The sequence below is a fragment of the Numenius arquata genome, chromosome 23 (assembly GCF_964106895.1).
Source record: "Numenius arquata chromosome 23, bNumArq3.hap1.1, whole genome shotgun sequence".
In the NCBI taxonomy this organism is placed as follows: Eukaryota; Metazoa; Chordata; class Aves; order Charadriiformes; family Scolopacidae; genus Numenius; species Numenius arquata.
In genome coordinates, this window is record NC_133598.1 from 2,396,321 (window position 1) to 2,408,753 (window position 12,433).

General features: G+C 58.7%; 1 protein-coding gene across 1 annotated transcript; it reads right to left on the reverse strand.

Moving 5' to 3' along the window:
• Positions 1-5,500: 5,500 nt before the first annotated feature.
• Positions 5,501-11,328, reverse strand: DCAKD (dephospho-CoA kinase domain containing). Its single transcript, XM_074163024.1, has 4 exons — positions 11,216-11,328; positions 9,040-9,243; positions 7,119-7,206; positions 5,501-6,616 (listed from the first exon to the last, which is right to left on the reverse strand). Exons 1-4 carry the CDS (start codon positions 11,325-11,327, stop codon positions 6,331-6,333), a joined length of 690 nt encoding a protein of 229 aa, XP_074019125.1. The 5' UTR covers position 11,328; the 3' UTR covers positions 5,501-6,330.
• Positions 11,329-12,433: the final 1,105 nt, after the last annotated feature.

Below are 12,433 nucleotides of genomic sequence, written 5' to 3' on the forward strand. Positions count from 1 at the left end.
CACTGCCTTGTCGGGAGGCAGGGATGATTAAAAGGAGGAATTAACGAGGAGTTTTGCAGGCTGTGGACACCCGGGGAGATGTGGCACCACCACGGCTCAGGGTGGGAGCAGAAGGTGGCACCATGGACTGACCCCAAGGTGAAGGTGATGCCGCAGGAACTGACACCTCTCAGCGCTGGGCTGGGCAGAAAACAGGCTCAGAACCCCCAGGGCTGGAGGTGCCTCTGGCCGGGGGTGGCCCGGGAGATGTCCAGTGCTGTGATGAGCGTGTCAGGGCTCAGCAGGGCAGCGGGGAGGTGACGGGTGCAGACGCAGACACACAGAGGTGTTGCCACTCAACACACAGCCCAGGAGATGAGGGACACACCAGGATGGGGCTGCAGGACGGAGGTGAGGGCAAGGTAGGTCTCAACACCTGGTTGGTTGCCCGACTGCTGGCTGGTTGGCTGGTGGCCAGATGGCTAGCTGGCTAGTTGGAAGCATGGATGGCTCATTGTTTGGTTGGCTGGTTGCATGCTTGGCTAGAGAGTTGTCCAGTTGGCTACCTGGCTAGCCACATGGCTAGATGGCTGGTAGGTAGATGACTGGCCCACTGCTTGGCTGGCTGGTTGGCCAACTGGACGGTTGGTTTGAAGGCCAACTAGATGGCTGATTGGCTGGTTGGTTGGCTAGCTAGCTGGTCAGTTGGCTGGCTGAGTGGTTGGTAGCTGATTGGCTAGCTGGCAGGCGGCTAGCTGTTTGGCCAACTAACTGGTTGGCTGGTTGGCAGATGGCTAGCCAGTTGTCTGGCCGGCTAGATGGCTAGGTGGTGGCCTGGCTGGCTCACTAGTTGGTTGCCAGTTAGCTGGTTGATTGCCTGGCTGGCTGGTTAGCTAGATGGCTGGCTGGCCAGTTGACCAAGAGGCTGGTTGGCCAACAGGCTGGTTGACTGGCCAGTTGACCAAGAGGCTGGTTGGCCAACAGGCTGGTTGGCTGACCAGTTGGCTAGTGGCTGGCCAGATGACCCAGTGGCCTTGTTGGCTGACCAGTGGCCAGCTGATTAACTAGCCAGCTGGCTGGGTTAGCCCTGGCCCTGGGGATGGGGACGAGCCAGTACGTCCCAGTACAACGCCAGGCACCGTCCCTTGCTGCAGGCAGGGGGCAAGGTGGCGGTGGCACATTCCCCCTCCCCGTCCCTGTCACGCTGCCTCTCATTACGGGCGCGGTAGGGCCACCACCCTCCCACCGCGTGGCAATTAAGGGCTGCCAACGCTGGTGCTTAATTAGAGCCCGGCTGACGGGGCCGCTGGTGAGTGATGGGAAGTGGCTGCTCGCCTGGCAGCAGCCACCGGCCGTGGGGACGGGCTCAGGGATGTGTCCCCCCAGGGGGACGTGGGGTTGACAGGAGCAGGGACCCGCTGTGCTGTCCCCAGGGTGTCCCACAGCCGGGGTGTGACACAGCCCAGGGGGTGTGCAGTGACACTGGGTGTCAGCCCATGGGATGCGCGGGGGTGGCACTCGGGGGTATCCTGCACAGTACCGGTGTGCGACACCCCAGGCCATGCAGTGACGGTGACACTGGGTGACATCCCGTGGGCCATGCAGTGACAGCGAGGCTGGGTGATACACTGCGGGACGGCAGTGACAGTGACACTGGGTGACACCGGGTGACACCCAGTGGGCCAAGCAGTGACATAGCACTATGTGACATCCCATGCGCCAGGCACTGACGGTGACTCTGTGTGACAACCCACGGGAGCTGCAGTGACACTGCGTGGCAACCGTCGGCCCCGCGGTGACAGTGACACCCTGTGCACTGTGCGGTGACAGTGACACCATGTGACACCCCAGGGAGCAGCAGTGATGCTGTGCAGTAGCGCGGGGCTGTGCAGCAGCAGTGTGACACGAGTGGGACCGTGCAGCCGTGGTGACACTGTGTGATGCCTCGGGGGCCGTGCAGTGACAGTGACACCATGCCACACCCCAGGGACCATGGAGGGATGGTGACACCATGACACAGGGCTGTGGAGTGACACTGACACCATGCCACACCGCAGGGACCACACAGGAATGGTGACACCATGACACAGGGCTGTGCAGTGACACTGACACCATGCCACACCGCAGGGACCACACAGGAATGGTGACACCATGACACAAGGCTGTGCAGTGACGGTGACACCATGCACAACCGCAGGGACCATGCAGGGATGGTGACACCCATGACACTGGGGTCCATACAGTGATGGTGACACTTTGCCACACCCCAGGGGCTCACACAGGGACAGTGACACCGGGGGCCATGCAGTGACATTGGTGACACCGCTGCCATGTGGTGACACCACGCTCAGCAACCCCCCCAGCTGTCCCTTAGGGGGGTCCGTTCCTCCTGGGTATTGGGGTCCCCACTCTTGGGGACAGTCCCCACTGGGGGATGTCACCCTGTCCCTACAGCCCTGTGGGGGGAACCTGCCAGCTCTGGGACATCTGCAGCCCCCCACCTGCCCGGTGGGTGCTGGGGAGGGGGTGCACGGGGAAGGGGGGGCACCAGGGTGGGGGTGCTCTGGGGAGGGGGTGCACCAGGAAAGGGTTCTCCAGAGAGTGGTGCTCTGTGGAAGGGGTGCTCCAGGAATGGGGTGCACCGGGGAGGGGGGCTCCAGGGAAGGGGTGCACTGGGGACAAGGTGCTCTGGGAAGGTGGTACTCCGGGAACGGGGTGCACTGGGGAAGGGGTGCTCCAGGAATGGGGTGTTCCCAGGAGAGGGTGCTCTGGGAAAGGGGTGCTGCAAGGAGAGGGTGCTCCAAGAAAGGGATGCTTCAGGAACAGGGTGCACCATGGGTAGGGTGCAGCGGGGATGGGTGCTCTGGGGGGGGGTGTGCACTGTGATGGGGTGCAGCGGGGAGGGGGTGCAGCGGGGAGGGGGTGCAAGAGGAATGGGGTGCAGCAGGGAGGGGATGCACTGGGATGAGATGCAGTGAGGAGGGGGTGCAGCAGAGATGGGGTGCACCGGGATGGGGTGCAGCGGGAGGGGGTACAGTAGTGATGGTGCTCTGGGGATGGGGTGCAGTGGGGAGGGGGTGGTCTGGGGATGGGGTGCAGTGCGAGGGGGTGCAGTGGGGAGGGGGTGCAGCAGGAAAGGGGTGCATTTGGATGGGGTGCAGTGGGATGCAGCGGGGAAGGGGTGCAGCGGAAGGGGGTGAGTTGCAGTGGGAGGGGGTGCAGCGGAGATGGGTTGCAGCGAGAGGGGGTGCAGCGGGGGGGGTGCAGCGGAGATGGGTTGCAGCGGGAGGGGGTGCAGCGGGAGGGGGTGCAGCGGAGATGGGTTGCAGCGGGAGGGGGTGCAGTGGGGAGGGGGTGCAGTGGGAGGGGGTGGGTTGCAGCGGGAGGGGGTGCAGTGGGGAGGGGGTGCAGCGGGAGGGGGTGGGTTGCAGCGGGAGGGGGTGCAGTGGGGATGGGTTGCAGCGGGAGGGGGTGCAGCAGGAGGGGGTGCAGTGGGGAGGGGGTGCAGCGGGAGGGGGTGGGTTGCAGCGGGAGGGGGTGCAGTGGGGATGGGTTGCAGCGGGAGGGGGTGCAGCGGGAGGGGCAGCCGCCCATCACGGCCCCCGGCAGCCGCAGCGCCATCGATCCCGGCAGCAATTTGCAGAGTTAAATATTTGGCTTGTGCACGGCGTGTCCCGGTTCCTGCTCAAACAACAGCCCAACAGCTCAAACAACAGCCCAACAGCTCAAACAGCCCAACAGCTCAAACAGCTCCAACAGCCCCGGAGCGAGGGGACGGAGGGGTCGCAGCCGCTCCAGACGCTGCCTGATCAATGGCGGCAGGTGCACTGAGCTGGAGCTGCCTCAGCGCCTGGCACCGGGGGGATGTGGCTGGTCCAGGGGACACAGCAGAGCACCCTTGGGCTCCCGCTGGCACCCACCTGGAGGCAGCTCAGGGACAGAATCCGTGTCATGAGCGCAGGGGTCTCAGCCAGGTTGTGACCCCTCCAGCTGGACACACGCTGCCCTTCAGGCCCCCTCCAAGGCTATCGATTGAGCTGTCCCTGCCACCCTGTCCCTGCCACAGCAGCCATCTGTCACCGATGGGGATGGCTGCGGGCTGAGACATGCAGCCACCACCCTGGACACGGGGTGGCCTGCCATGGGGCCCCAGCTTGTCCCCATGGGGTTTGGGTAGGGGGTGGCCTGGAGGGGGACCCGGGTAGGTCTGTGGGTGCTGGGGTGATGCCGGGGCAGCTGCTGTGGCTGGGACATCAGAACCCACGGGAATGACATCAAAACCCATGGGAGGGGCATCGGAACCCACAGGAATGACATCAAAACCCACGGAAGGGGCATCGGAACCCACAGGAGGGACTTGGTGGCCAAGCACTGGGCTCAGGGGCCCTTCCCCAGTGGATGCCACTGCCCGGGCACACAGCCCACCCAGGGGGCTCGACCCCAGCTCAGCCCAGGCCACCAGCCACCCCCGCATCGGGCACCCCAAGGCCACGCCAGCCCTGGCTGTCACCGCATGGACCCTGCACCTCACCCACCCCCTCGATCCCCTCGCTCCCGCTAAACTCGTTAACGGCTGGCGAACGTCAGCAGGGCACAGCCAAGCGCCAAATGCGATTACGGCGCCCGGCTCGCTTTCTCCTTCCCCCCTCCCCAGCCCCGGCGGCAAGTGAGGAGGGAGGAGGGCAACCAGAGCTTATCTCGGGCTGAGCCAGCCCTGATTTATGGCTGGCTGCGGGGGACTCCCGCCATCGCCACCGCAATTAAAGGAGAATTAAAAAAAAAAAAAAAAAAAAAGCAGGGGAGAATTAGCGCTGACGTACGGCTCCCCCCAGCGCTGCCTGGAAGTTGCGGTACTCAGGGTGGGCGTCCCGGCTCAGGGATGCTCTCCTGGGGCTGTCACTGCACAGGGACCAGCAGGTGTCCCCAGGTGAGCGAGACACAGCACCCTTGGGTGCAGCGCTGGGTTAGAGGAGGGTGGAAGGGTGCCTGCCCCCAAAAAGGGGCACACGCTGGCTGGGAAGGGCTGTGACACCCCAGGAAAGGTCCCTGTGCCCAAAGGCTGACACTGGGGACAGCAAGGACAGACACACTGGTGAGGACACTGCCTCGCTCTGCGGGGCCAGGGGTGGGAAGGTGGGTCAGAGCCCAAGCATCCCTGAGGAGCCCAGGGACCACCGTGGTGGGCAGGGGCTGGCAACACTGGGACAGAGAGGGGGTGGCAGCAGGATGGGGCTGCTCCAGGGGGAAAACGCTGACCACAGAAAAGCCCAGCGAGTCCCAGAATCGCATCCCAGGAAACCAGACCCACACCATGGGGTGTCCAGAGCCGACACGACGCCATGGCCCGCCCCCCACCTCCTCTGATGGAAGATGACGCTCTGAGAAGCTCCCTGGGACCACCGCAGGGATTTGTACGGGGGGGGAAAAAGAGCAGGAGCGCGCTTATCGGCTCCGCTTGCGTGCGGTGAACTTTACAGAGCGCAGCCGTGCCCCAATGTAGGAAGGACCTGGGAGCCGGCCAGGAAAGAGCAGCGCCGGCCGCCCGCAGGCTGGGGAGCCGCAGGGAGCCGGCTGCTGTTTAGCACTTTATTAAAACGAACGTGAAAAGCCAGCACCCGCCTTCGCCCGGACTCGTGCTCTCCCGCAGGGAAACCGCCGCCGAAGGTAAAACTCAAACAGCGGTAAATGAGTTTCAAGGAGGCAGGTCCAGGCTCCGGGGATGGATCGGACCCTCGGATCCAAAGCCAAGGGTGACCCACAAGTGATGATCGCAGGAATAGAGGGCAGGAGGGAGGGCGAGCAGCCAGCTGAGCACCTGACCCACGAGAAATGAGGCGCTGCCTGGGCCCCCCCAGGATGATTTAACACGTTTCCATTAAATCAGTGTGAAAGAAAGAGAAATCCCATGTCTAAATTCAGATTAGCTGGGGCTGCGAGGTAGGAGGGGATCAACCTGGGGACACCCCGTAGCAGAAACAGCACCCGAGAGGCCACCTACTGCCCCGGTGAAGAGATTGTCCTGGAAGACGTTAAAGTGCCTAAATTCACCAAAGTCCCACCACACAGACCCACGGGGGGACAACGAGGGCCTCGTCCCCTCCATGGGCCGCAGCCAGGCAAGGGGAGAGGTCCTACCCCACAGCTGTGGGGTGGGGGGGAGAACCTGAGCAGGAGGAAAGGAGAAGGGAGACGGAGCTGGAACCTCTACGTTCACCTTGGGAAGTCTGCAAGGAGACGCCTCATCCCACTGTCTGCATTCAGCTGGCAAAGCTCATTAAAAGAGGTGGCCTTTCACTGCCCTTTTCAAACCTGGAAATTCAGGCCTTTTCCATGACAAAAAGAAAAGGTGAATTAAGAGATGAAATGCCGGAGGAGGAGGTACACCAGCCCTCCAAGCCCAGCCACAACCGCGCCGGCCACCAGCCGTGCCCAGAGGAAATCCAGGGAATCCTCCAGGCGGGCGTGCAGCCGCAGGACCTGCCGGCGCGTGCTCTCCCGGTCCCCGGAGTTGTCGATGACGTGAGTGGCTAATTTGCGCTTCTCGTCCAGCGGTAGCTGGGAGGCGACGCGAGCTTCTGCCTCTGCCTGGGACAGCCCGTTCCTCTTCATCAGCCGAGAGAGCTGCGTCGGTGGGTCGCTGCCGGGACAGGAGGGTGGCACTGAGATGGGAGTGCAGGAGGAAAGAGGAGGGTTTCCCTGCCTTCCTCGGCACGAGGGGGAAAAGCCGGGGTAAAGTGTGTGGGAGAGATGCTCCCTGCTTTATTTCAGATGCAGCGCAGCCATCCTGTGCTCAGATCAGTGGAGCCAGCGCCCACACCGCTGCCCAGGCTGACTCCGCTGTGTTTTTGGCATTCCCATGGCCCGTAACACCAAACCCTGCCCCAGCCGACAGAGCACAGGTCAGGGAAGGCCCAAAGGCAGCCATTTCCCCTGCTAGGTTTTGGGGAAACCTCAGGAAGAAGCCCCTCATACACTAGGATAAAGGAAAGTGTCGCTTCTCACACCAAAAAGAGGCAGCGTTAACAAAGGGCTTCACACCGGGGCTGCAGCTCAACCTTCACTGGAGCAGGAGGGACATGACGGTCCCTCCAACCTCCAGGAGAGGTGGCAGCATCCCTCACGGTTCACGGGGCACTTACCAATAAACCAACACCGTGTATTTCATAAACTTGGTCAATCTCTTGGTTTCGAAGAGCAGAGGGATGTCGAGGATCACGTAGCGGTAGCCTGCAGGAATAACAACAGCCCCCCCAAAAAGAAGGGGGAACAGCGTTACTCAGATTCCCAAACCTTCTCCAGCAAAGCAAGCGGGAGAGCTCTGCAGCTCCACCGTTAGAGCTGAGGGGAGAGCAGAGCCCGCTTGCCCTCCTCCCTCGCGGAGGGAGGAAATGGTTTCGTTCCAAGTTTCCATCGGCACAAAAAAAATAATAATAAAAACCAAAAAACAAACCCTAACCTGGGTGATCTCCGACCAAAGGTGAAGCTGCAGAAATATAATGAGGAGCTGAAATGAGAAGCTCAAACGAAAGCGGCTGTGCCTGGCTGGCGAGAGCAGCAGTCGCGCCGTCGTTGCCGGCCTCTCCAGGGGAGCAGCGCCCACAGCAGAATTCCCTCTCTTTCACACAGGCTGCGGTCATCTGAGCCGATGTTTCCCAGCTCAGTTCCCTTCCCTTTTTGGAAAGCTTTGGCTAAACGGTTCCGTTTTTCCGAGGGAAACAAGGAAATCCTTGCAGGCCTCTCACAGCCAGGACAACGAAACATGGGGGGGCCTCCAGGCATGGCCCCAGGGCCTAGAACCTCACCAAAATCAGCCAAGTTTGGTTCAAAACCACCTTCACCAGGCGGAGCAGAGCTTGTGACCGTCAGCTACCGTCCTCCCAGACCCTGCAGCCCACCCCAGGCTTTCCGTGTCCCTCTGCCCTTTGCAGGTGGCAGCTGCCCGCGTTTGGGGACATCGGGGTACAGCGAGGGTAGGGGAAAGCTGCAAACCAGAACCTCGCTCCCCCGTGTGTCCCCCAGCCACAGGGACACCTCCAGTTTTGCCGGTGTCCCCTCTTTCTAACCCAACCCCCCTTACCAAGCTGGCCACAGCAATAAAAGCCTTGACAAAGACATTCTCATCCAACAAGCCACCATTTTACCAGCATCTCCGCCCGGAGAGACTTCTTGCTGCCCTACAGTTTGATCGATAAGAGCTTTCCTTACACAGCGATCCTCAGAGACAACATCCAGCTATCCCAAATCATTAAAACCTGACTAATGAGGACAAAGCAGCCTGTTGAAGGCACACGGCGCTCTCGCCGAGGGGCAGGACAGCATCCGCCTCCCGAGCCTGCAGCCTCGGGTTCAAGACTCCATCTCTGGCTCCCGGCTTTCTTGCCTATTGCTTCCTTCGCGCTTCCTCCTCCTTCTCCTCCTCCTCCTCGCCCCGCAGCAGAGCGCGGCCCCTGCGGTGCCCCGGCACAGGCCTATTCAGCTGTCACAGGGCTCAGCTTTGATAAGCTCCACAAAACCAGACTGACTCTATTAAGACATCCTTCTGTCTACACGGAGACCTCCAAAACAGCTGGTGATCTTATCTGGCATTTGATTAGACCAAGTTTGACAGCTGTATTTGTTATATTTATCAGGGGAAAAAGCGGGACTTTGGAAACCACAGCTGTCAGCCCATTTCTCACCTTATCGAGACTCAAAGGGCTCCGCAGCTTTCATTGAAGCCCAGGGAGGTTGGGGGCAGGGAAGAATATTTGGCCATTTTGGAAGGTATGACATTATCCAGGAAGTAATCTCAGAAGAGGCCTCACAATGCTTTTCTCAGGCCCTACAGATGTACTTTAAGCCATAGAAGAAGAAGGTGGTGAAGGGCAGCAGTGAAAGGCAGGAACGAATCCTCCAAACGCCGACGTGAAAGGCCACCGGTGGCAGAGCACAAAGGCCGTCACTCAGCGTCGGTTCCCCTGCTTCCCCGTCCCTCTCCCCGCTTTAAAACCAAAGGCAGAGCGAGCAGGGCCCGATCCTGCCTGGGCAGGAGCCCCAGTGTGCTGGAACACGGCCTCTTACCTAGCACAAAGTACTTCAAGATCTGCTTCAGCATCTCCTTCTGGATCTCCGGGTGGGTGATGGAGTTCAGCAGCTGCCGTTTCTCCGGGTGGGAGAAGATAATGTTTCCTAGAGCCTCACGATTTATCTCGCCGTTCTCCAAGAGGATCTCGGTGCCAAAATACCGCACTATCTGCTGATGGGCCTTGAAGTGGGGCTGTACCACTGATAACATTAAACAGCCGGAGGTTAGAGCCGCTTCTACAGCACAGGCGGGTGTTTGCATCAGCGATCGGCCTCAAATGAGTTTTGTTCATTAAATAACCGAGGCTTATTCTCCTCGGCGGGCAGCACATCTGCCTGCCAGCACATGCTGAAGCGCGAGCGGGGCGGCTCAGCGCCGCAGCCCGGCAGACACCTGCCATCGGCGCTGCAGGAAAGCGGCTGCAAAAAAACAAAAAAACAAAAAAACAAAAAAAAAAAACAACAAAACCCACCCCCCCCTCCCCTCTCTCAGCCCAAGGTCCCTTCGAGGGCTGACACCCGAGAGATCGAAGCATCCTGCAAACATTAATTCAGCGCCACAACCCTCCCCCTCGCGCCTGCTGCTGCTCGGGGTTAGAAGTCAAGAAGGGCGAGGATTCGCTGATGGCTACCAGCCAGGAACAGGGCGAGCCGAATCCCACCGCCTGCAGGGCGAGGAGTCAAGCAGGGAGATCCTAAAGGGACCAGAACCAGCTCAGGTTTATTTTAGCTGAAAACTTCAGCGCCAGGTGAACGCAGCCTGGCTGCTACAAGCTGGCTCTGGCTGCTACTAAGCAGAAGACAGAAGGCTGTCTTTCGCCTCAGCCACCAAATTCTTCACGAGAATGAACACAGAAACCTTCTAAGAGATCAATTCCCAATAGGTATTTGCAAGGACTCTGACGTTACACGAGCATATAATTTTAAAGCCACCAAAAAATCACCAACAAAAAGGATGCAGTAATAAAACCATCATTAAGATCAAGCCCAGGCTAACCATGGAGAACCACAGACCATATATAATTTTCTCTCCAAAATCCAGGAACATTGCCACAGGTTGTAAGCTCAGGCCAAGCTAATAAAAGTCTTTAAGATCAATTTCTTTCTCCCATGGAATTTCACATGGAGCCAGTTCCAGGATGGCTGAAATCCATATAGTAAATAAACACATATAAAAAAGGAATTGGAGAAAAAGGAAGTGATTGGTAGAAAACCGACACCGAATATCTGTAGTGTTTTCCTATCGTCTCTGAGGGCTTTTAGCACTTCCAGCAAATTTTCTGCACCTCGAGGGGAATTACAGTGCAATAAAATGTGAAGAGCATCGCAGCTTTGAGTGGCTACAGGTTAAGTTCTTCACCAAACAGAAAAGGCGCAGGCACTTCAAAATGACACCGCCTGCACCGCTGCAGACCCGAAACCTTCCGCATACACAATCAGCAGCCCTTCCTGGAGCAAGCTCTCCTTGTTATCCCGGTGGTATGGTGGGATTAACATCCCGCCCCGCATGGCGCGGGTAATCGGGGAGAGCAGGGTCTGCTCCAGTCTTGCTGAGGCAACAGATCTGGAATTCTGGGTCTTTTCCGTAGCCAGGAGATGCTGTTTGTAGAGCAGCGAGGGGCAGGTGTGCTGTGCAGAAGCACAGACCAAATTCCCTCTGATCTGGGATATCTGGAGCCTCTTTTTTTTTTTTTTTTCATCACATTAAGGCACAAGGAATTTTGTGGACCGATCTCTCAGTATTTACAACCAAAGGGAAATTCCAAAGGGAAATTCTCTTTCCCACCCAACGTGTTACAGGATGGGTGTCCTGGGGCTGAGGGGGGGGCGTCAGATCAGCCGAAGGAACCTTCTTTACAGAGAAGGGCATTTATTTTGCCACAAGTTGGCTTTCACAGCCGGGAAGCTATTGCACTCCAGGAGAGGGAAACTCAGGGCAAGATCTCCCCATGGTGTTTGTTATTAGGACAAGAGAGAATTTTATTTTTTTCTTTATTAAAAATATATCCTCGTTCCGATCCCCCTGAGACAGCTGCTCCATGCAGCCTCATCGACATGGGAGGGAAACGCTTATCTAATGTACCCAGAGCACCCTCTGCCGTCTGCGCTTCCCCGCATCAATCCCAGTTGTCAGGGGAACCTCAGCGAGAAAGATCAACTATGCAAAACTCACCCTCCCTGGCAATAACATCGGCATCAATCACGGCACAGCCCAGTTCCCGGAGTACAGCCACCACCGTGCTCTTCCCCGTCGCGATTCCGCCTGAGAGCCCGACCAGGAACATCGTGCTCTGGAATGGAAAGAAAGGAGCTTGAAAACGTGCCAGGACAGGGCTGTTTTGTTCACGCTGTGTCCATCAACTATTCATCCCAAACAGGCGACTTCATTCAAAGCTCATTTTAATACGATCTCAGGGCGGTACCGAGACATTAGCATGATTTTGACGCCCCTCTGAGCGGGGTACCCCTGTTTTACAGGCTGAAGAACAGCGTTGGGTTACACGAGGCTTCCCTGGACCCTGCTAACTCTGGATGCACAGCTCAAGCCAGACAGGTTACCTGCAGCTCCACGCAACTCGCTCCCCTTTCAACATCCGCACCCACCGAGCCACCGTCTCACCTACAGCACCCAAAATCAGGGGAAATTTCTGGCAGGGCTGTCGAGGGTGACCCAGGATCAGTGACAAAGGGGAAAAATTCAGACAACATCTCAGCCCAGACCGAGAAATGCACGGACTGAGAGGGAGAGCCCTGCTGGATCTCCACGGCGAGGGTGTAGGAGGAGATAAGCTTCCTCTGATATAATCGGGACACAAAGCGCTGAGGCCAGTAAGTAAATCACATCCCCACGTCACCTGGAAGCCAGCACCAGCAGCGGCAGCCCAAGAGACACAAGAAATCACGGCTCTGAGCAGCAAACTTGTGTCTGTTAGCCTGCAAACACAGCACTAAACACAGAGTCTGCGCTTGCTGATGGCTTTGAGGCTGGGCAGGAGCTGGTAATCCCCTGGCTGACCCAGAGCAGATGACTTCTCTCACAGGTTCTGCACCGCGATCTCTCCCCACTCAATCCAAACCCTGCAACTCTAAATCCTGCTCACAACCATTCACTAAAAGGCTTGGTGGCGTAGAGGCAGCTCCGGAGAGGAGTGGGCACTCCTGTGAGCAAGGCAGTATCTGCATCCCTGAAAAAGCAACAGCCACAGCAGACTGGGAAAGCACGAGTCCTGCAGGGCTGGGGACAGCCATGACAGTGTGGGAAACAGACCCCAACATCCCCTCTCCAGCCCCCATGGAGCAACCCCAGCCAAGGGCATCCAGGGCTTTGTGCGGCCAAGTTCTACAAATCCCCAAGGACAGAGCCTCCAACTTCACTGTCACCTTATCGCAG

What these genes read in the sequence shown, in the direction of transcription:
- DCAKD (XM_074163024.1), bottom strand. Translation starts at nt 11,327, where the DNA reads ATGTTCCTGGTCGGGCTCTCAGGCGGAATCGCGACGGGGAAGAGCACG. An exon ending in CTTGAAGTACTTTGTGCTAG is followed by an intron (nt 7,207 to 9,039) that starts GTAAGAGGCCGT and finishes TTATTCCTGCAG; the next exon opens with GCTACCGCTACGTGATCCTC. An exon ending in TACACGGTGTTGGTTTATTG is followed by an intron (nt 6,617 to 7,118) that starts GTAAGTGCCCCG and finishes CTGTCCCGGCAG; the next exon opens with CGACCCACCGACGCAGCTCT.